General features: G+C 46.2%; 1 protein-coding gene and 1 pseudogene across 8 annotated transcripts in view; one reads left to right on the forward strand and one right to left on the reverse strand.

Annotated features, from left to right (window-relative positions):
* The first annotated feature begins 161 nt into the window (after window positions 1-161).
* Window positions 162-24,599, forward strand: part of RBM10 (RNA binding motif protein 10) — a 41,265-nt gene continuing 16,827 nt past the window's right edge. For 4 of the 8 annotated variants that reach the window (XM_054470969.1, XM_063660519.1, XM_054470972.1 and 1 more), the window contains exons 1-3: window positions 162-295; window positions 2,185-2,326; window positions 23,901-24,084. In XM_054470969.1, coding sequence (XP_054326944.1) covers window positions 2,310-2,326; window positions 23,901-24,084 — 201 coding nt within the window. In that variant the 5' untranslated portion in view covers window positions 162-295; window positions 2,185-2,309. Of the gene's footprint in view, window positions 327-2,184; window positions 2,327-23,900; window positions 24,085-24,599 lie in introns of all 8 variants that reach the window. The other 4 variants (XM_054470967.2, XM_054470968.2, XM_054470970.2 and 1 more) reach the window with 1 other exon arrangement.
* Window positions 11,020-12,715, reverse strand: LOC129025397 (inositol-tetrakisphosphate 1-kinase-like; annotated as a pseudogene).

A 24,599-nucleotide genomic window follows, 5' to 3' on the forward strand; every position in this document is an offset into this window, starting at 1 on the left:
TCGCCGGGGCCGGCCAGAGCGCGCTTCCTTAGTAGGTGGATGGTGGTCGGAGCGCCGACTCCCTTCTCGTCGTCGCCATTTTGAGCTGGTGACTGTGGCCGGCTGGGAGTAGGCGGCAGTGAGTTTCCCTGGGAGGGCAGCGCGCTTGGCGCTTCTCCCCTCCCCCCGATCTGCCTCCAGTCTCGGACTTGGTTGTTGCGCGCTCCGGCTCCGGCTGAGCTGGGAGAGTTGGAGGAGGTGGCGGCGGGCCGAGGTGATGTCTGGGAGCCCTCCCTTGACAGCCCGGGCCGAGAAGGTGAGCGTCGACGCTGGTCGTGGGGGCGGAGGTAAGGGGCCCGGGGCGGGGACGTAGAGGAGGCGCGAGGGCGGACTTCGGGTCGGGGGAGATGCGCGGAACGGAGGGGTTCGTGCAATGTCTCAACCCGGGAGGGTTTTTGTGGGGTTTTTTTGTTTTTTTGTTTTTTTTTTGGTTTTTTTTTTTTTGGTGTGAGCAAAGGCGCGTGCGCGACTGGGACATGGGATGGGTGCATGCCGGTTGGGGGAAGGGAGGGACGGATGGGAGTGGGCTACTGTGGATCACTGTGTCGGCTACACCGAAGTTTATCAGTGGGGAAGCGGTTGTCTGCGACTTTGAGTTTGTGTATAGGAGAGGGGATGCTGCTCTGTGTTACTCTGGTGTTTATCGGTCCATGGGGAAATGTTCTGTGGTTCTGGTCTCTATTCCTGGGGGATCGGAGGGAGGATGTGACTCTGGTCTTTACTTTTTGGGGGGGGGGGGGGTCTGTGACTCTGATCCTTATCCATGGGGCGGGGCTTGGGGGACGACTGTCTTGTGATTGACCCTAACCCACTTATTGGGTGGGAAGGGGCATGCAGGGAATATGTGTGTGACTCATTGCCCCTTCTTTTGGGGAGTTTGTATCTGTGACACTGACGCTCATCCATGGAAAGGGGACCCACTGTGTAATTGTGGTCCTTACTGTGTGTTCCTTCTGTGATGTGGGCCCGTAGTTATTTGGGGCTCGTGTCTGTGACTGGCCCTTGGTTGTGGTGGATGTTACTGTGTGACTCTGGCCCCTTTGCCAGAGTCTCTTGAAGGTTTTTGTGCTCTCAGCCGCCAGTGCCTCTGTGTGATTCTAACTCTTGCCCACCTGGGAGCAGGTAACTCGGGTTCCCTGTGGCTTGAGGAGGAAGAGAAAATTGGAGTGTGTGTATCTGTGTGTGTGCACGCGCATAGAGCAAAGGTGTGGCAGCAACCTAGTGTTGAGCAGGTGCTATTATTGCCTGGCTTTACCTGATTCCTATTCAGAGGGTGGGGCCTGAAGATCTGGGATTCATCCTGACCTCTGGCTGGGTCACAGGGTTCTCAGGACTCCCTGAGTTCTCACCACAGCCTTGAGGGTTGGATGAAGTGGCTGCTGCTCCATCCCAGTAGAAGAGCACAGTGGTTCAGAACAGCCTCCAAAAGGGCCCCTTTTGCCTCTGGAAAACGAGCTTGAGCCCTGGGGAGGGAACCACCTTAGGACCGGGCTGCACATAAGAGACAGGGCTCAGGGCTGAGCCAGTTGCTGTGTGAGGGCCAAGGCTGTGTTGGCCAGGAGCCCAGGGAGGTGGCAACTGTCTCGTCGCCAAGTTCGCCCCTTCACACACACCCCCAAGAGCCTTTCATGGTCTTTTGCTGCCTTATAGGGGACAGCCAGCAGCTTGTTGGGAGGATGAGATGGTCCCTTGGGGCCCATGGAAGGAGCCTGGTGGGTGCCTGGGGCCCCCATTGTTGTGAAGTCGTCTGATGTGCTGAATCTCAGGCAAGACTTTCAGCCCTGAGAGTCCCCTACCCCCACCCTGGGATGCAGCCCCAGGCTTGAGTTTGTCTACCTGTACTAGGTGGCAAAGCCCTGATCACACTGTGGGTGGCCCCGCAAGGTCTCTCTGCAAGATGCCCCCTGTCTGCTGAAGTCCTTGCTGTTTTCTAGGGCAGTGGGCTCTAGCCTCATGTTGGCAGGGAAAGGGAGGAGCAGGCCAAGTAGGGGCTACCTTCACACTGTGATGCACAGGAGTGCTGGGAGCTGGAAGACAATGTCCCTGGGCTAAGGGGCGGCGGAGAGCCTTGACAATAAGAGTTTCTCAAGGAGGCCCTCTCTGTCCCAACTGTTTTGACTCCTTTCTTCCCTCCACTCTCCCCAGAGTCCCTGCAGGAAGCATCACCCAGGCTGGCAGATCATGGTAGCAGCAGCGGGGGTGGCTGGGAAGTGAAACGCAGCCAGCGGCTGAGGAGGGGCCCCAGCAGCCCCCGAAGGCCCTATCAGGACATGGAGTATGAAAGACGGTGAGTTATCTGTTCTCAGCCTCCCAGACAGCCTAGTCTTGCCTCTATGTGAGAATTGATTCAAGAAGGTGCTAGGATGGGGCTTCTGGGTAGAGGAAACAGCATAGCAGATGATGGGTTTCTTTTCAGCAGACAGGTATTTGGCACCTGTTGTGAGCCAGGACTTGTGCTAGGCTCTGATAGTGCAGTGATGAATGAGACATGAGATTGCATCCTTCTCAGTACTCAGGGTGTTGCAGGGACGCTATGCAGTTAACGGGTGGGAGGTTGAGGTTGGGGCTATAGCCTGGGGTATGAGGGATGGGTGGGAATGGCACCATCAGAGTCAGGATTTGCCCGGGACCACTAGGGGACAAGCCAGGTCAGATAGTGGAAGACTCCAGGGACAGTATGGGCTACAGTTGGCATGACACTTGCTTGGAATGGATACTCTCAGTTACTTCTTCAGCTCTGCTCTGAACAAGGAATAGCTGGAACACTGGGTAAAACACAGAAATCCTGAGTAAAATTCAGTGATCCCTCGCCATCCAGGTGATTCCGAGGCAGGTGACCCAGCCATGACACTTGAAGATTGCCTAGAAAAGCAGACCTAACTCTCCCAGAAAGCCTCTATTAAGACTCAAGAGTCAATAGCTTTATAAAAAGAGAAAATAATTTTTTAAATGTTTCACAAAAGGTTTCCTCTACCACCACTCCTTTTAAAAATGTAGAATTGTAATATTTTGTTTTCTGAAAAGTGAGCCCAAATTTGAGATGAGGTCATCACCTAGTATTATTCAGTCTTGGCTTTCATTAGAAATGTTTTTTGAAAGACATTTGATTTTGGACGGTATTCGCTAGAAGTGCTCTGTGGCCATTTCTGAATTTGAGTAGCTGACATACATACTTTGTTCAAACTTTATTACCAAGCAAAACCATTGACTTTTAAAAGCCCTCAAGTGCAGAGGTTTGAGTTCATCATACTTTCCAGTTCAAGGTAGGTTTCTGTCATAGGTCAGCAAAAGGCTTCCTCTTGTCATGTTTATTTTTTCATTTTTATTCCCAATTCCCACCTCTGTGGGCAGCTGCTCTGTCGTGTTTGATATGTATCCTTCTATGATACATATCATAGAAAATGTATCCTTCTATGATACATATCATAGAAAATGTATCATAGATTTATCATATAGATCATTTTCATACAAATGTATCATATAGATACATGTATCATATAAATACATACATAAATGTATCATATAGATACATTTTCATAGAAAATGAAAATATGAAGTGTTGTTTTGAGTGACTGTGTTTTCAGTTGACACACATGGCATAGTGCCACAGTCTTCGTTTTGTTTCCTGAACTTTGTATTACTCAGAGTGGGAGGTTTTTTTTGTTTGTTTTGAGAAAGGGTGTCTCTATGTTGCCCAGGCTGGTCTCAAACTCCTGGGCTCAGGCAATTCTCCTCCCTTGGCCTCCCAAAGTGCTGGGATTAAAGGCATGAGCTGCTGTAACTGGCCAACAGTGCTGTTTTTTTTGTTTGTTTGTTTTGTTTTGTTTCTTTGTTTTGAGACAGAGTTTCACTCTTGTTGCCCAGGCTGGAGTGCAGTGGTGCAGTCTTGGCTCACCACAATCTCTGCCTCCTGGTTTCAAGTGATTCTCCTGCCTCAGCCTCCCAAGTAGCTGGGATTACAGGCATGTGCCACCACACCTGGCTAATTTTGTATTTTTAGTAGAGATGGGGTTTCTCCATGCTGGTCAGGCTGGTCTCGAACTCTCGACCTCAAGTGATCCTCCCATCTTGGCCTCCCAAAGTGCTGGGATTACAGGCATGAGCCACCGCACCTGGCACAGTGCTGTATTTTTAACATCTGTCTGTATTGCCATCTGTATGTTACTGCTTTGTTTCTAATTGCTGGCAAGGGCATCATGGGGCATGTCTACTGCGTTTTACTTAATAATTCCCCCAAGAGTAGATGCCTGTTGTTAATTTTGATGTGCTAGCATCATTTTTTTTTTTTTTTGAGACGGAGTTTCGCTCTTGTTGCCCAGGCTGGAGTGCAATGGCGCAATCTCGGCTCACCACAACCTCCACGTCCCGGGTTCAAGCAATTCTCCTGCCTCAGCCTCCAGAGTAGCTGGGATTACCGGCATGCGCCACCACGCCCAGCTAATTTTTTGTATTTTTAGTAGAGATGGGGTTTCTCCATGTTGGTCAGGCTGGTCTCGAACTCCTGACCTCAGGTGATCCGCCCGCCTCAGCCTCCCAAAGTGTTGGGATTACAGGTGTGAGCCACCGTGCCCAGCCCAACATCACCTTTTTTGCTTTATCTTTTAATGTATAGTTTTTTTGTTTGTTTGTTTGGTGTTTTTGAGAGTCTCACTCTGTCACCCAGGCTGGAGTGCAGTGGCACGATCTCGGCTCACTGCAAACTTCGCCTCCCGGGTTCACACCATTCTCCTGCCTCAGCCTCCCGAGTAGCTGGGGCTACAGGCGCCCGCCACCACACCTGGCTAATTTTTTGTATTTTTAGTAGAGACGGGGTTTCACCATGTTAGCCAGGATGGTCTCGATCTCCTGACCTGGGGATCCGCCCGTCTTGGCCTCCCAAAGTGCTAGGATTACAGGCGTGAGCCACTGCGCCCTGCCTAATGTAGTTTTTACCTTCTGCATTCAGATCTTTAATCCATCTAGATTCCACTCTTGAATATGGCATAAGGTAGGCTCCGGTTTTATTTTCTTCCATATAGTAGGCAGTTTTTCCAGTACCACCTCCTAAATAGTCCATTCTTTCTTTATTGATCTGTGGTACCTCATCTGATTTCAGGTTCCCTCATGTACATGGATCCGTCTTGAGTGATGTGATTTGTTCCATTGGTCTATTTGCACATTCTTATGCCAGCACCTTACTGTTTTTATTATTATGGCTTTATAGAATGTCTTAGTAGCTCCTTTGCACTTATTTTTCAAAGCTGGTTTAATCATTTGTGGGGCTTTATTCGATATCAAAAGTTATCAAAGTCCCTCAAAAACAACAAGAATTTTGATCGATATTGCACTGAACTCCTCTATTAATTTGGGGAAAATTATCTTTGTAAGTAGTCATCTCATCTAAGACCTGTGTAGAGAATATTTTGAAATTTATGTAAAGAGCATAAAAAGCTTTCATTTTCATAAATGGAAATACAGGTCTTATGTATTCTTTGTTAAAGTAATCGCTAGGTACTTCAGTCACTTTGATTATCTTTTTTTTTTTCTCGAGACTTGGTTTTGCTCTGTCACCCAGACTGGAGTGCAGTGGCGACCTCCACAGGCTCAAGTGATCTTCCTACCTCAGCCTTCCAAGTAGCTAGGACTACAGGCACGCGCCACCACGCCCAGCTAATTTTTTGTAGAGACGGAGTTTCACCACGTTGTCCAGGCTGATCTTGAACTCCTGAGCTCCAGCAATCCACCCACCTTGGCCTCCCAAAGTTCTGGGATTACAGGCCATTATCTTATTTTTTAAAAAATATTTTTCATGCTGGTATTTGCTGGGGTAGAGAAAAGCTGTTGATTTCTGTAAGTTAACCCTGCTGTATGCCTTTGTTATTTCTAATACTTCATTGTTGATTCTGATGTTCTTTCTAAGTAGTGGGTCATATTGTATGCAAATCTATCCTGTCACTTATTTATTTTTCTTCATTTATAGTGTTGTCCAGGACTTTTAGTACCATATTAAATAGTATAAGTGATACTGGGTGCACAAATTAAGATTTACTTTGGCTGGTTGTGGCAGAAAATCCAAAGAATAATGGCTTAGACAAGATAGTTTACTTTTCTTTCCCATAAAGGCAGTCTGCAGAAGAGCAATTAATCTAGGGCTGACAGGCAGCCCCTTCTGTGTAGCCATCCTCAGCACATGGCAGTTGAGACAGTAGGAAGAAGGGAGAGGAATAAAAGGGAATGTGTCTAAAGTTTCTCCATTAAGTATGATGCATGCAGTAAGTTTTTAGAATGTATCCTTTAATAAATCAAGAAAATTATCTAATCTTCGTTTGCTAAGATTGACCATAAGTAAGTATTGAACTTCAAAATCCTGTGCTTTTTTTCTCCCTTTGTCCATTAATTTCATAAATTGTGGCCTGGCATGGTGGATCACAGCACCTTGGGAGGCCAAGGTGGTTGGATCACTTGAGGCCGGGAGTTCAAGACCAGCCTGGCCAACATGGTGAAACGTCATTTCTACTAAAAATACAAAAATCAGCCAGGCGTGGTGACGCATGCCTGTAATCCCAGCTACTGGGGAGACTGAGACATGAGGATTGCTTGAACCTGGGAGGTGGAGGTTGCAATAAGCTGAGATCATGCCACTGCACTCCATCCTGGGCAACAGAGCGAGACTCCATATCAAAAAAATAAATAAAAATTTCGTAAATTGCATTAACTTATATTCTTGGCATTCTTGAGCTATACCCCACTTGATCATGGTATGTATGTATATGTTTATGACTTCTTACTTTGAAAATATCTCAAATTTACAGAAAGGTTGCAAGAAAGAGCATAATAAATTCCCATATATCCTCTACTCAGAATTACTTGTTTTAAGTATTTTGCCACATTTGCTCTATCACTCTATATCTTTTTTTTTTTTTTTTTTTTTTTTTTGAGACGGAATCTCACTCTGTTACCCAGGCTGGAGTGCAATGGCGTGATCTTGGCTCACTGCAACTTCCGCCTCCTGTGTTCAAGCAATTCTCCTGCTTCAGCCTTCCAAGTAGCTGGGATTACACGTGCCTGCCACTATGCCTGGCTAATTTTTGTATTTTTATTAGAGACGAGGTTTCACCATGTTGGTCAGGTTGGCCTCAAACTCCTGACCTCAGGTGATCCACCTGCCTCAGCTTCCCAAAGTGCTGGAATTACAGGCGTGAGCTACCGCGCCTCGCCCGCCCTATAGCTCTATATCTTTACATAGACACACACACACACACACACAAACACACACACACTATGTTTTTTTTTAATCGTTTGAATTGGTGGCAGACATGACTTTTCTTTTTGAGTCAGAGTTTCACTCTTGTTGCCCAGGCTGGAGTGCAATGGTGCAATCTCGGCCCACTGCAACCTCTGCCTCCTGCATTCAAGCGATGCTCCTGCCCCAGTCTCCCAAGTAGCTGGGATTACAGGCATGCGTCACCACACCCAGCTAATTTTGTATTTTTAGTAGAGCAGGATTTTTCCATGTTGGTCAGGCTGGTTTCAAACTCCCGACCTCAGGTGATCCGCCCATCTCGCCCTCCCAAAGTGCTGGGATTACAGGCATGAGCCACCACATCCAGCCTGACATGACCTTTTAAGCCTGGCAGCATGTATGTCCTAAGAAGAAAGGCGTTCTCTTCCATAACCACAATATATTTATCAATATCAGGAAATTAAACAATTATATAGTACTTTTATCGTATATAAAGCCCATATTCAGATGTTATCACTCTTCTCAATAATGTCCTTTATAATGGTTTTCCCCAATCCAGGATCCAGTCCAAGATCATGTATTGCATTGAGCTCCTTGTCTCCTTTAATCTGAAACAGTTATTCTATCTTTGTCTTTTATGACCTTGTCATGATTATATTGAAAGCATGTTTTAAGGTTAGTTGTTTTGTAGAATGTGTCTCAGTCTGGATTTTTCTAATGCTTACTCATGAGTTTTTGACAGAAATGTTATTTAAGTGATTTATGTATATTTTTAAAACCTTGTTAGATTTTATTTGCCATTGTATCATCTAGGATATCTACACCTGTATTTATCAGTAAGGTAGTCCAATATTTTTATTTTCAGTATTTATCTGGCATTGGAATCAAGGTAGCCTCATTACATGAATTGGGCAGCCTTTGTTATTCTCTCTTTATTGGAGAAACTTGTATAAGAATTATCTGTACCTTGAAAAACTTGGTAGAACTCACCTTTAAAAGCATCTGGAGGCTGGGCGCAGTGGGCCGAGGCAGTTGGATCACTTGAACCCAGGAATTCGAGACCATCCTGGGCAACATGGCAAAACTCTGTCTCTACAAAAAATACAAAAATTAGCTGGGCGTGGTGGCAGGTGCCTATAGTTCTAGCTACTCAGGAGGCTGAGGCAGGAGGATTACCTGAGTCTGGGAGGTTGAGGCTGTGGTAAGCCATGATCATGCCACTGCACTCCAGCCTCAGTGACAGAGTGACACCCTGTCTCAAAAAATAATAAAATAAAAGCATCTGGAGCTGGTTTTTGATTACCATTTCATCTCTTCTGCCAATTTTAGCATTTTCTATTTTCTAGAAATATACTCATTTTGTGAAGATCCTCGTATATGATGATTCAGTCCAGCATCCTAGAAATGCTTTATAAAAGGGGTATGCCTTTGGAAGGTGTTTGTTCAGAGTGCTCTGGTGGCCAATGAAAAGTATTCCTTTCTATCCAAATATGTTCCCTTCCTGAGTTTAGATAGCAAGAGTTCAATACCTGAATTTATTTGGTTTGGATATTGGATGTCAAGAGAGTTCAGGATAATTTCATCTGAAAATTAATAAATTTATTCATCTCTGTTCAGTTCTTGATTTTTTTTTCCTTTTTTTTTGTTTGTTTGTTTGTTTGTTTGTTTGTGGAGATAGTCTCACTCTGTCTTCTAGGCTGGAGTTCAGTGGTGCGATCTTGGCTCACTGCAACCTCTGCTTTCCAGGCTCAGGGGATTCTTGTGCCTCAGCCTCCTGAGTAGCAGGGATTACAGGCACGTGCCACCACAGCCGGCTAATTTTTGTATTTTAGTACAGACGGGGTTTCACCATGTTTTCCAGACTGGTCTCGAACTCCGTACCTCAGGTGATCCACTCGCCTCAGCCTCCGAAAGTGCTAGGATTACAGGCGTGAGCCACCATGCTGGCCCAGTTCTTGAATTTTGATGACTACAGTTCAAATTGATTGTATCAAGAACCTTATAACTACTCATACCACTGACAGTGATTTCTTCTCTAGGCATTTACTGTAAGGAAACAATTTGGGGCCAGGTGTGGTGGCTCACGCCTGTAATCCCAGCACTTTGGGAGGCCGAGGCGGGTGAATCACGAGGTCAGGAGTTTGAGAGCAGCCTGGCCAACATGATGAAACCCCATCTCTACTAAAAATACAAAAAATTAGCTGGGCATGGTGGCGGGCACCTGTAATCCCAGCTACTTGGGAGGCTGAGGAAGGAGAATCACTTGAACCCAGGAGGCGGAAGTTGCAGTGAGCCGAGATCACGCCACTGCACTCCAGCCCGGAGGACAGTGCGAGACTCCCTATCAAAAAAAAAAAGAAAAAGAAACAGTTTGGGTTCCAACCTGAGTTCATGGGGACAGGAACTTCATTTTGTTCATCACCTAGAACGGTACTTATCGTATAGCAAATGTTAGGTTAATATTTGTTGAGTGAATGCATGAACAGATAATTGTTTAAAAAAATGGAAGTCAACCAAAATATTTGAAAACATGTTTAATGGATATTTGCCCCATTTGTTACTTATCTTTATGATGTTTTCCATAGTTCAGTGTGAAATTTCAAGCATGTAGCAAAGTTTAAAGAATTTTACAATGGGCCGGGTGCAGTGGCTCATGCCTGTAATCCCAGCACTTTGGGAGGCTGAGGTGGGCGGATCACGAGGTCAGGAGATCAAGACCATCCTGGCTAACACGGTGAAACCCCGTCTCTACTAAAAATACAAAAAAATTAGCCGGGTGTGGTGGCGGGCGCCTGTAGTCCCAGCTACTAGGGAGGCTGAGGCAGGAGAATGGCATGAACCTGGGAGGCAGAGCTTGCAGTGAGCCAAGATCACCACTGCACTCCAGCCTGGGCGACAGAGCGAGACTCCATCTCAAAAAAAAAAAAAAAAAAAAAAAAAAAAAAAAGAATTTTACAGTGAACACCATATATAACCATCCACTAGATTTTTTTTTTTTTTTTGAGATGGAGTTTTGCTCTTGTTGCCCAGGCTGGAGTGCAATGGCACAATCTCAGCTCACCACAACCTCTGCCTCCTGGGTTCAAGTGATTCTCCTGCCTCAGCCTCCCGAGTAGCTAGGATTACAGGCATGTGCCACCACACCTGGCTAATTTTGTATTTTTAGTAGAGACGGCGTTTCTCCATGTTGGTCAGGCTGGTCTCAAACTCCCGACCTCAGGTGATCTGCCTGCCTTGGCCTCCCACAGTGCTCGGATTATAGGCGTGAGCCACCGTGCCCAGCCCACTAGATTCTACTATTAACGTTTTACCATACTTGCTTTATTACATATTTATTTCTAAGTTTCTCGTATTTTTTACACTCTATAGAGATTTATAATTTTTACAAAGCCAGATTTATTCATTTTCCTTTTATGACTGCTGGGATTTGTCTTGCTGAGGAAGGCCTTCCCCACTCTTAAGGTGATACATTTTTTTTCTTATGTTTTCTAATATTTGTTTTCTTTTTTTAAAAGTTCAACTTTTATTGTAGATTAAAGGATACACATACAGGTTTTTTTTTTTAACTCAGTGAAAAGTCTGCACAGCAGGAATCACGTGGGATGGCCCTTTTCCCCAACGCTGGACCACTTGATGTTCTCTTCCATCTTCCCCCAACCCTCATTTAGATCATGACATCAGAAAATCAGGTTAAAGTTAAGAAAAAGAAGAATCAGATGATTGGGGATTCTTAGTAGTAGCATCGCCAATGGGAGCTGCTAGCCCAGCGGGTATTCCCCATGCCACCCCTCTGGATCTTGGCTCCATGGGTACTGGGAGGAGGCCTTGTTGGCCAGGGAGGCTACGCTGTGCTGCTAGAAGCTGGGCGACATACTGGTGGTGCAGCAGAGTCTCGGGTGCAGCAGCTTGGAGGTACTACCCGCGTAGGCGTTGGCCTTCCAAGGTGCATCCTGGCCCATCATGCTGCTGCAGCAGCCGTGGCTGGCGCTGCATGTCCGCTCGCCTGCTAGGCTGCTCGCCGGCTTGGCCAGGAGCTTGCTGTGCCTCAGTGGGGCCACATCCCCTATGGCTGCTGTGGCTGTGCTCTGGTTTTGCAAAATGGTGGCGATGTGGTTCCAGAGGTCTGTGAAGAACCTGCTCACACCCTCGTAGGCTGGGAAGGCGTTGATGTCGATGACGGCATGCCGCCCCATCTGGTTGTTGATGATGATGTCGGTGCCGAACAGCAATACTCCCAGCGCATGCCGCAGGGCCCGGGGGAGTTCCCGGATGACCTCTTTGCTTGGCTGCGCTTGAACAAACCAGACCTCTCGATCTTGTCCAGCGCCATCAGGACCAATGATGACTCCGGCTTTGACACGTTGTGGCTGTTGAAGAAGATGGATTCGCGGTCACATTGTGTCCACGGAGAATTTCTTGAGCAAGGGCCTCTGGACCATGGTGTAGGACTTGCCGACCATGAACACCTTGTACAGAACGGTGTTGTGGTTGATGAAATTCTAGACCACACAGGGTGGCTGGATGCCATTCAGGCCCTCCTGATTGAATACAGTAGCCATCTTGTGAGAGTTAGTGCCGTGAGCCACTCTAGATTTGCACATGAATGGGAAAGCCAGGCCATTCTTCTCCAGCAGCCACATGGTATCATCCCCACACAGGCTTGTGACCTCCATGAGGGGCAGCGAGCAGATCCTGCCGCCTTCCATGTAGATCTCAATTTTCCAGATGAGCTTGCAGGACTTGGAGCGGTTGAGCAGGGTTCTGATGGCAAGGAAGGAGTCCAGGACGATGGTTTCAGGGTGGGCATCGATATACTCCTGAAACCTGTGCACCAGCTCCAGGGACTGGCTGTCATTCTGGTCGGCTTCAAGGATGACGTCGGTCAACTTGTGAATGATGACACCCAGGGGTCCCTGCTCCTCCATTGGCCGGCTGAGGTTCAGCTGCATGACTTTTTTTTTTTTTTTTTTTGAGATCAGTCTCACTCAGTCGCCCAGGCTGAAGTGCAGTGGTGTGATAGCTTATTGCAACCTCTGCCCCCCGCCGGGTTCAAGCGATTCTCCTCCCTCAGCCTCCTGAGTAGTTGGAATTACAGGCGCTTGCCACTACGGCTAGTTTTTGTATTTTTAGTAGAGACAGAGTTTCACCATGTTGGCCAGGCTGGTCTTGAACTCTCGACCTCAGGTGATCCACCTGCCTCGGCCTCCCAAAGTGCTGGGATTACAGGCGTGAGCCACCGCGCTTGGCCTCAGCTGTACCACTTCTATCCCTCACTTCCTTGCACACCTCCGCTGAGGCCTGGAAATTGAGCTTCTTGATTTTCTTCTCACGCAGCCAGTAGCCAACTCTCTTCCCTTTCATAAAGGTCTGTATCTTTCTCCTCGGGCAAGGAGCTTGGGTCCTGAGGAAATCGCCCATAGGCTGAGTCTGTTGGCCAGTGAGCGCTGGGAGCATGCCGGCATCCCCTGGTGGCAGGGATGTGGAAAGGGCTTGGGGTGGGATGCGTGGTGTCACGGTCTCCACAACCCCCCCAACCCCCGCCCCGGCCACCCAGCTGGAGCTCACGGCCCACATACAGGTGGTTGTTCTTTTTTTCATACGCAGTTTCACTCTGTCGCCCAGGCTGGAGTACAGTGGTGCGATCAGCTCACTGTAACCTCCGCCTCCCTGGTTCAAGCAATTCTCATGCCTCAGCCTGCCCAGTAGCTGGGACTGTAGGTGTGCACCACCACGCCCAGCTAATTTTGGTATTTTTTAGTAGAGACGAGGTTTCACCATGTTGCCCAGGCTGGTCTCAAACTCCTGACCTCAGTGATCTGCTCCCTTGGCCTCCCAAAGTGCTAGGATTACAGGCATGAGCCACCGCACCTGGCCTGTACAGGTTTTTTTACATGGGTAAATTGCGTGACACTGAAGCTTGAGGCCCCGTTGATCCCATCACCCAAGCAGTAAGCTTAGTTCCCAACAGATGGTCCTTCAGCCCATGCCCCCCTTCCCACCTTCCCAGTCTAGTGATCCCCAATGTCTGATGTTCCAGTATTTACATTCATGTACATTCAACATTTAACTCCCATTTATAAGTGAGAACATGCACTACTTGGTTTTCTGTTTTCATAGTAGGTAGCTTAGGATAACAGCCTCCAGCTCCATCTATATGGCTGTGAAGGACATGATTTTGTCTTTTTTATGGCTGCATAGTATTCCATGGTGTATATGTACCACATTTTTCTTTATCCTGTCCACTATTGATGGGCATTCAGGCTGATTCCATGTCCTTGCTATTGTGAATAGTGCTGCAGTGGCCAGGCGCCATGGCCCATGCCAGTAATCGCATCACTTTGAGAGGCCGAGGTGGGCGGATCACCTGAGGTCGGGAGTTCAAGACCAGCCTGACCAACATGGAGAAACGCCATCTCTACTAAAAATACAAAATTAGCCAGGCGTGGTGGCACGTGCCTGTAATCACAGCTACTCAGGAGGCTGAGGCAGGAGAATCTCTTGAACCAGGAGGTGGAGGTTGCAGTGAGCCGAGATTGCACCATTGCACTCCAGCCTGGGCAACAAGAGCGAAACTCTGTCTCAAAAAAAAAAAAGATAGTGCCGCTTTGAACATATGGGTGCATGTGATAGAATGAATTATTTTCCTTTGGGTATATACCCAGTAGCAGGATTACTGGGTCGAATAGCCAAAGCAATCCTAAGCAAAAAGAACAAAGCCAGAGGCATCACATTGTCCAACTTCAAACTATACTATAAGGTTACAGTAATCAAAATAGCATGGTTCTGGTGCAAAAACAGACACATAAACCAGTGGAACAGAGTAGAGAACACAGAAATAAACCCGCACACATAGAACCATCTGATCTTTGAGAAAATCAAAAATAAGCAAGGGGGAAAGGACTCCCTGTTCAATAAGTGGTGCTGGGATAGGTGGCTAGCCATATTCAGAAGAATGAAATCGGACCCTTACCTCTCACCATATACAAAAATTAAGATGTAAGACCTCAGACTATAAAAATCCTAGAAGGCCAGGCGCGGTGGCTCATGCCTGTAATCCCAGCACTTTGGGAGGCTGAGGCAGGTGGATCATCTGAGGTTGAGAGTTCGAGACGAGCCTGACCAACATGGAGAAACCCCATCTCTACTAAAAATACAGAATTAGCCAGGCATGATGGCGCATGCCTGTAATCCCAGCTACTTGGGAGGCTGAGGCAGGAGAATCACTTGAACCTGAGAGGCGGAGGTTGCAGTGAGCCAAGATTGCGCCATTGCACTCCAGCCTGGGCAACAAGAGCAAAACTCTGCCTCAAAAAAAAAAAAGAAAAAAAATCCTAGAAGAAAACCTAGGAAATGCCCTCCTCGTTACAGGGTTTGGCAAAGCATTTATGGCTAAGTCCCCAAAAGCAATTGCAACAAAACCAAAAATTGACAAGTTGGACCTAATTAAAGAGCTTCTGCACAGCAAAAGAAACTACCAACAGAGTAAATGGACAGCCTACAGAATAGGAGAAAATGTTCATAAGCTACACATCTGACAAAGGTCTAATATCCAGAATCTACAAGGAATTTAATAAGCAAAAAGCAAAAGTTCCAATTAAAAAATGGGCAAAGGACATGAACAGATACTTCTCAAAAGATAACATACAAGTGGCCAACAAACATGAAAAAATGCTCATCATCAGTAATCACCAGAGAAATGCAAATCAAAACCACAATGAGACACCGTCTCATGCCAGTCAGATGGCAATTATTAAAAAGTCAAAAAAAAAACATGTTGGTGAGGCTGCAAAGAAAAGAATGCTTATATACTGTTGGTGGGAATGCAAACTAGTTTGGTCATGGGAGAAAACAGTTTCGAGATTTTTTTTTTTGGAGAGAGAGATTTCTTTAATATTTTTATGGTTTCTACTTGGGTATTTAAGTTTTCACCCATCCAGAATTTATTTGGCATAAGAAGTGAGGTAAACTTTGTTTTCTTAGTGGACAACACTTTTCTGTAAAGGATCAGATAGTAAATATTTTTGGCATTGCATTGCAGGACCGTCTCTGTTGCAACTAAACTGAAAGCAGTCATGGACAATTTATGAATGAATGAATATAGCTGTGTTACAGTAAAACTTTATTTAATTAATTTTTTTTTTGAAACAAGGTCTTGCTGTGTTGCCCTGGCTGGCTGGAGTGCAGTGGCGCAATCAGAGCTCACTGCAGCCTCTGTCTCCCTGGCTCAAGGGATTCTCCCACCTCAGCCTCACACACAGCTAATTTCTTTTTTTCTTTCTTTCTTTCTTTTTTTTTTTTTCTTTTTCCAGTAGAGACGAGGTCTGACTACGGTGTTACCTAGGCTGGGTCTGGAACTCAAGGGTTACTCCTGCCTTGGCCTTCCAAAGTGTTGGGATTACAGATGTGAGCCACTACACCTGGCCTCCACTAAAACTTTATTTAAGGAGACTGGATTTGGTCCACTGGCTATAGTTTGCTGATTCCTAGGCCAGATAGTTATTGTAACTATTATTTATTGACTAATTTGTTTTCCCCTTGTTAGTTTGAAATATAACCTTTGGCTTATACTGAATTTCCATGTGTGTTTTTGTATGCTGTAGATTCTATTCTATTTCACTGATCTGTCTATTCATGTTTTAATTCATTTACCTTTATAATGTTTTAATATTTGCTAGAGTTCCTCTCACCTCATTAGTTTTGTTTTGTTTTGTTTTTTTAGCGAGAGAGAGAGTGTCTGGCTTTATCGCCCAGGTGCAGTGGTGCGATCATGGCTCACTGCATCCTTGACCTCCTGGCCTCAAGTGATTCTCCTGCCTCAGCCTCCCAAGTAGCTGGGGATACAAACACGCACCACCACGCCTAACTACTTTTTGTATTTCTTTGTAGAGATGAGGTTTTGCCATGTCACCCTGGCTGGTCTTGAACTCCCGGGCTCGAGCGATCTGCCCGCCTCATCTTCCCAAAGTGCTGGGATTAGGGGCATGAGCCACTGCTCCTGGCTTATCCTTTGTTTTTTGTTTTTGTTTGTTTGTTTTGAGACGGAATCTCCCTCTGTTGCCAGGCTGTAGTGCAGTGGCGCAATCTCGGCTCACTGCAATCTTCGCTCCCCAGGTTCATGCGATTCTCCTGCCTCAGCCTCCTGAGTAGCTGGGATTACAGGCATGCATCACCACACCCACACAATTTTTGTATTTTTAGTAGAGATGGGGTTTCACCATGTTGGCCAGGCTGGTCTCCATCTCCTGACCTCGTGATCCGCCTGCCTCAGCCTCCCACAGTGCTGGGATTACAGGTGTGAGCCACTGCGCCCAGCACTTTTAAAAAACAGTGCTACAGTAACTTTTTTGTACATGTGCAAGTATGTGTATACTTTAAATTCCCAGAAGTAGAACTGTGGGTCAAAGGGTATATAGATTTTTAGTTTTGTCAGGTATTGCCAAATTCTCCTCCATAAGGATTATTCCATTTTTAACTCCTACCAGCAATATGAAAGTGCATGTTTTCCATACAGCCTTGCTGTTTGTTTTCAAACATTGGACTGTTGTAAATCTGTTAGATTAAAAATGTTCTATGAAATCTTCCTTATAGAAGAATTCTAAATAATAGTGATTATTGTATAATACAATACTATATTATTTAATAGTTATCATAAATAATAATTTTTATATAACTTCAAATAATGTCGATACTCCCTCCTCTAGGAGGTAGAGCTTAATTACCCTCCTTTTGACTGTGGGCTGGTCTTAGAGACTCACCTCTAAAGAATAGAGTATGGAGGCCGGGTTTGGTGGCTCACGCCTGTAATCCCAGCACTTTGGGAGGGCAAGGGGGGTGGTTCGTGAGGTCAGGAGATTGAGACCAGCCTGGCCAACATGATGAAACCCCGTCTCTACTAAAAATGCAAAAATTAGCTGGGCGTGGTGGCGGGTGCCTGTAATCCCAGCTACTCGGGAGGCTGACGCAAGAGAATCGCTTGAACCCGGGAGTTGGAGGTTGCAATGAACGAGATGGCGCTACCGCACTCCAGCCTGGCAACAGAGCGAGACTCCATTTGAAAAAATATGTATATATAGAGTATGGAGAGAGAAATAGAGAAATTTTACAGGGAAGAAACCTGGCAGAGACAGCACCTTAACTAGGTGATCATGGTTAACATCACCATAGATAAGTCATGTTGTTATCATGTACTCTTCTGTGATATGATCAGAAGGGCATTTCACTATCTTACTTCTGTTGTATGCTTCTCCAAAAAAAAAAAAAAAAATCCATACTCTTAGGTCTAATCATGAGAACACATCAAACAAAACCAGTTAAAGGGCATTCTACAAAATACCTGGCCAGTGCTCTTCAAAACTGTTAAGGTCATTAAAAACAAACAAGGACAGACTGATAAACCTTCACAGGCCAGAGGAGACTGAGGGAACATGACAACTACATGTAATGTAATATTTAGGATTAAATCTTGGATCAGAAAAAGGATATTAGTGAGAAAATCGGTGGAATCCTAATATAATATGTAGTTTAGTTAATTCCTTAGTTTTGACAAATGTGCCCTAGTTTTGTTAATATTAGGGGAAGCTGGGTGAAGGGTATACAGGGATTCTTTGAACTTTTCTGTAAATGTAAAATTATTTCAAAATAAGAAGTTTGACTTCATCAAAATTAGAAACTTTTGTTTATGTTTGTTGGTTTTATAGCGATGAGTTTTCGGTATGTTGCCCAGGCTGGTCTCAAACTCTTGGGTTCATGTGATCCACCCGTCTTGGCCTCCCAAAGTGCTGGGATTACAGGTGTGAGCCCACCATGCCTGGCCACGATTAGAAACTTTTGGAAGTCTCTCTGAACCTATTCTGGTTCAGGGACTGCTGGTAACAACAACAAAAGATTAGAAACTTTTTTTTTTGAGACGTAGTCTCACTCTGCCGCCCAGGCTGGAGTGCAGTGGCGCGATCTCGGCTCACTGCAAGCTCCGCCTCCCGGGTTCATGCCATTCTCCTGCTTCAGCCTCCCAAGTAGCTGCGACTACAGGCGCCTGCCACCACGCCTGGCTAATTTTTTTTTTTTTTTTTTTTTTTTGAGACGGAGTCTCGCTCTGTCGCTCAGGCTGGAGTGCAGTGGCGCGATCTCCGCTCACTGCAAGCTCTGCCTCCTGGATTCACGCCATTCTCCTGCCTCAGCCTCCCTAGTAGCTGGGACTGCAGGCGCCCGCCACCACACCCAGCTAATTTTTTGTATTTTTTAGTAGAGATGGGGTTTCACCGTGTTAGGATGGTCTCGATCTCCTGACCTTGTGATCCGCCTGCCTTGGCTTCCCAAAGTGCTGGGATTACAGGCGTGAGCCACCGCGCCCAGCCAATTAGAAACTTTTATACTTTCAAAGACACTATCAAGAAAGTGAAAAGACAACCCACGATGGGAAAACATATTTGTAAATCATATGTCTGGTAAGGGATTAACATCCAGAATATATGAACTCTTACAACAACAAAATTGTCCAATTTAAAAATGGGCAAAGGGTTCATGACCAGCTTGACTAACATGGTGAAACCCCTGTCTCTACTAAAAATACAAAACATCAGCCGGCCGTGGTGGCAGGTGCCTGTAATCACAGCTACTCGGGAGGCTGCACCTGGGAGGCGGAGGTTGCAGTGAGCTGAGATCATGCCACTGCACTCCAGCCTGGGTGACAGAGTCGTACTCCATCTCAAAAAAAAAAAAAATTGGCAAAGGACTTGAATAGACATTTCTCCAATAAAGATATACAAATGGCCAGTAAGCACATGAAAAGATGCAAAATAACAAGTGTTGGTGAGGATGTGGGGAAATTGGAACCCTTGTGCAACACTGGTAGGAATGTAAAATGTTACAGCTGCTATGGAAAACAGTTTGGCAGTTCCAGAAAAAGTTAAACACAGGATTACCATGTGATCCAGCAATTCCACTCCTAGATATATACCCAAAAGAATTGAAAGCAATAATTCAAACAGATACTTGGACACCAATATTCATAGCAGCATTATTCACAATGTCCAAAATAACCAAGGGGTGGAAACAACCCAAGTGTGCACGAACAAATGAATGAACAAAATGTTGTGTATGCATACTACAATAGAAGAGTATTATTCCGCCATAAAAAGGAAATTCTAACATACTGCCTTGTGGATGAACCTTGAAAACATGCCAGGTGAAATAAGCTAGACACATAGGGACAAATATTACATGATTCCACTAATATGAAGTACCTAGAATAGGCAAATTCATTGAGACAGAAAGTAGAATAGAGGCTGTGGGGTGGGGTGAGAATTGTTTAATGGGTACAAAGGTTTTGTTTTGGATGATGAAAAATTCCTGGAAAAGGTGATGGTTGCATAACATTGTTAGTGTACTTAATGCCACTGAATTAGATAATTAAGAATGGTAGGCTGGGCGCGGTGGCTCATAACTGTAATCCCAGCACTTTGGGAGGCCGAGATGGGCGGATCACCTGAGGTCGGGAGTTCGAGAGCAGCCTGACCAACATGGAGAAACCCTGTCTCTACTAAAAGTACAAAATTAGCCGGGAGTGGTGGTGCATGTCTGTAATCCCAGCTACTTGGGAGGCTGAGGCAGGAGAATCGCTTGAACCTGGGAGGCAGAGGTTGCAGTGAGCCGAGATTGCGCCATTGGACTCCAGCCTGGGCAACAAGAGTGAAACTTGTCTCAGAAGAAAAACAAAAAAAAAGAGGCTGGGCGTGGTGGCTCCCACCTGTAATCCCAGCACTTTGGGAGGCCGAGGCGGGCGGATCACCTGAAGTCAGGAGTTCGAGACTGGCCTGGCCAACATGGTGAAACCCCGTCTCTACTAAAAATACAAAAATATCCAGGCATGGTGGCACACACCTGTAGTCCCAGCTACTCAGGAGGTTGAGGCACAAGAATTGCTTGAGGCCTGGCCCAGTGGCTCACGCCTGTAATCCCAGCATTTTGGGAGGCCAAGGTGGGCAGATCACGAGGTCAGGAGTTCGAGACCAGCCTGGCCAGCATAGTGAAACCCCATCTCTACTAAAAATACAAAAATTATCCAGGCGTGGCTGCATGCATCTATAGTCCTAACTACTTGGGAGGCTGAGGCAGGGGAATCGCTTGAACCTGGGAGGCGGAGGCTGCAGTGAGCCGAGATTGTGCCACTGCACTCCAGCCTGGGTGACAGAGCGAGACTCCGTCTCAAAAAAAAAAAAAAAAAAAAAAAAGAATCGCTTGAACCTGGGAGGCAGAGGTTGCAGCGAGCCAAGATTGCACCACTGCACTCCAGCCTGGGTGACAGAGCGAGACTCCATCTCAAAATTTTAAAAAAAGGATGGTTAAATGGTAAATGTATATTTTACCACAATACAAAATGATCTAGAAAAAATATACAAAAATTAAAATTTTAAGTTTATTTTAAGCCATGTGCAGTGGCTCACGTCTGTAATCTCAGCACTTTGGGAGGCTGAGGCAAGAGGATCACTTTAGTCCAAAAGTTCAAGATCAGGCTGGGCAACATAGTGAGATCCTGTATCTACAAAAAATTTGAAAATTAGCTGGATGTGGTGGTGCATTCCTGTAGTCCCAGCTGGTTGGGGCTGAGATGGGAAGATTGCTTAAGCCCAGGAGGTGGAGGCTACAGTAAGCTATGATTGCACCACTGCACTCAGCCTGAGCAACAGACCGAGACCTTGTCTCAAGTAAAATACAGTTCATTTTGAAACAGTCTATCCAATGTAGTTTTAATTCTCATCCTTCTCTCTTTTTTTTTTTTTCTTGAGATGGAGTCTCGCTCTGTCACTCAGGCTGGAGTGCAGTGGTACAATCATAGCTCACTGTAACCTAGAACTCCTAGGCTCAAGCAGTCCTTTCGCCTCAGCCTCCTGAGTAGCTGGGACTATAGATGTACACCACCATGCCCAACTAATATGTTGTGGTGTTGATGGTAGTTTTGTAAAGACGGGATCTTGCTATGTTGTCCAGGCTGGTCTTGGCCTCCAGTGATCCTCCCACTTTGGCCCCGCAAAGTGCTGAGATTACAGGATGAGCCATCTCACCTGGCAAAATTTTCTTTTCTTCTCTTTTTTTTTTTTTTTTTTAACCGAGTCTCACTCTGTCACTCAAGCTGGAGTGCAGTGGCGCGATCTCGGCTCATTGCAACCTCCGCCTTCTGGGTTCAAGTGATTCTCCTGTCTCGCCCTCCTGAGTAGCTGGGACTACAGGTGCGTGTCACCACACCCAGCTGATTTTTTTTATTTTTAGTAGAGACGGGGTTTCACCATGTTAGCCAGGATGGTCTCTATCTCCGGACCTCGTGATACACCTACCTCGGCCTCCCAAAGTGCTGGGATTACAGGCGTGAGCCACCGCGCCCGGCAAAATTTTCATCTTTCATTATGAGTGAGATAGAGCATCTTTTCAGATACACATCATTTACATTTTTATCTGTGAATTCTGTTCGCTTCCTTTCCCCATATTTTTTCCTAGTTTATTGTCTTTTGACTTGGTTGATGATGTGTTTTGTTTTTCTATTTTTTTCTCCAAGCGAAAGTATTTTATTTTTATGTAGTTGAATTTAGTAATCCTTTGTTCTGTGGCTTCTGGATTTGGATTATAGGTTTCCCCATTTCAAGATTATAAAGAAATTATTCAATTATTCTATATTTTATTATTTCATTTCTTTTTTTTTTTTTTTTTTTTTTTTTAAAGACAGAGTCTTACTCTGTCGCCCAGACTGGAGTTCAGTGGCTCACCACGGCCTCTGCCTCCCGGGTTCAAGTGATTCTCCTGCCTCAGCCTCCCAAGTAGCTGGGATTACAGGCACGTGCCACCACACCCGGCTAATTTTTGTATTTTTAGTAGAGATGGGGTTTCACCATGTTGGCCAGGCTGGTCTCGAATTCCTGACCTCAAGTGATCTGCCCACCTCGGCCTCCCAGGGTGCCACCCACGCCTGGCCTATGGTTTCATTTCTTATGTTTAAATCTTTGATCTGTTTCAAATATATCCTGGTATATATGTGAAGTATGGTCATAATATCTTGCACATGTCTAGGTATTTAACCTTTTTAATGAATTGTACTTGGGACCTTTCTATTTTCTAAACAGTGGTTACATTAATTTGTACCCAGCATCCTTACTGATTTATTATTTATAACAACTTTTTCAGTTGATTCTCTTAGGCTTTGCAGGTATACTCTCATATCATTTACAAATAATGGTAATTTTACCTTCTCCTTTCCAGCTTTTAACCTCTTTTCTTCCTTCCCTGTTTAATTGCTTTAGCTAGTGTCTTTAGAATAATGTTAAGAATGCTGTTGATAACGGACGTTCTAATGTTGTTCCCGACCAGAATTGGAATCCTGTCAGTATAGTAGCATTCTTCTGTGGCATCTAGTTTTTTCTATTTTAAATAAACTTATATTGGTTGCTCTTAGAATGCTTTTTTAGTCATTATTTGTTCAAAATAATTGTTGAGTGCCTACTGAGTGCTAGGGAATATGGCAGTGAGCCAAGGGTCCCCTCATTTCCTGGAGCCCATATTCTAGTAATTTTTTTAACTCACCAAAGAAACACAGATTAGGCCATGCACAGTGGTGGACGCCTGTAATCCCAGCACTTTGGAAGGCTGAGGTGGGTGGATCACTTAAGCCCAGGAATTTGAGACCAGCCTGGCAATGTGGTGAAACCCCGTCTCTACAAAAAATACAAAAATGAGCTGGGCGTGGTGGCACGTGCCTGTGGTCCCAACTACTCAGGAGGCTGAGGTGGGAGGATGGCTTGAGCTTGGGAGGTTGAGGCTGCAGTGAGCCCTGATCATGCCACTGCCCTCCAGCCTGGGCAACAGTGCCAGATCCTTTCTCAAAAAAAAGGAAAAGAAAAGAAATGCAGATGAAATCAGCTTTGAGATCATTATTTTACAGTTATTGCGGTAGGAGAAATTTTAATGAAAGAGCTGCTAGTGTCGGCAAGGTGACAGTGAAGCAGGGGCAGGGGAAGTGGTGCAAGACGGGGAGGAGGAGCCTCACCCCCGGGGATCCTGCAAGCTGCATGAGACCTTGGTGAGCATTTTGGTTTTTGATCCTGAGACTGAGGGGGAGCCACTAAAGGGAGTGAGATGGGTTTGAATGGCTTTGCCTTAGAAAGCACTCACATTTGGGATTTGGGATGTAGAGACTGAACTGGGGAGGTCCAGGTAGAAGTGAGGAGACCAGCCAGGCCACAACCAAGGTGCCCATGAGGGAAGCCAGCGGCATGGACCAGAGAGTGACATAGGGATGGAGAGAGGCAGGTTGCACTTCAGAGATGTGGAGCAGGGATTTAGGAATCCCTGTATGGGGGCGAGCCTGAGGGTTTCCAAAGAATAGAGTAGGGGGAGGGAAAAATAGAAAGTTTACAGGGGAGAAACCTGGCAGACACTGCCTTAACCAGATGACCAAGGTTAACGTCACCAGAGCTAAGTCATGGTGGTATCATGTACTTCTTTCTCTGATAGGATCAGAAGGGCACCTCACTTCTGTTGTATGCTCCTCCAAAAAAAAAACAAAACCCTATAACCACGAGAACACATCACCTGGGCCTCTTGCACCTTTTAGAAAGGGCAATCTTCTGATCCCTCCCCATCCTTCCTCCACTAGTGGTGGTCGTGGTGACAGAACTGGCCGCTATGGAGCCACTGACCGCTCGCAGGATGATGGTGGGGAGAACCGCAGCCGAGACCACGACTACCGAGACATGGACTACCGTTCATATCCTCGCGAGTATGGCAGCCAGGAGGGCAAGCATGACTATGACGACTCATCTGAGGAGCAGAGTGCGGAGGTGAGGAGGGGGCGCGCTGCGCCAGGCCTGGCTGGGATGGGCTCCCAAGGGCCCTCTGTGTCTGGCTGCAACACCGTATGCAGGCGGCTCTCCATTCCCGTACCTTCAGACTGTGCTCGGTGGCTTTGCCTCACCTGGAGGGCCTGTTCCCACTCCCCTCTCTGAGGGCTCCTCTCCCAACCTGGATCTCCCTGGCTTCCACATGCTTGGCTCTGTACTTCTGAGGGCCCCTGGCCACCACTCTTTCCCTTTCTCCCTGTTGTTCAGTTCGGGCCCATGGCTCACTGTGAACCCTGTACTGCCCGCTCGCAGCCAACTTGGGCACTTGAAGAGCCTCTTCCATGGGACCCGGCGTCTGGGGTTGGGAGGACAACAAGGGGACTGCAGACCACCAAGCTGAGGAGCTCTGGGAGGCCAGCCATGGGCATTCCCAGTGGTGACAGAGCCCCTAGACAGAAGGGAAGGACCCTTCTGGAGAAGCCAGTGCCATGTTGGGTAGTTCACCCTAGCCTGTG

This window comes from Pongo pygmaeus, chromosome X (genome assembly GCF_028885625.2).
Source record: "Pongo pygmaeus isolate AG05252 chromosome X, NHGRI_mPonPyg2-v2.0_pri, whole genome shotgun sequence".
Lineage (NCBI taxonomy): Eukaryota > Metazoa > Chordata > Mammalia > Primates > Hominidae > Pongo > Pongo pygmaeus.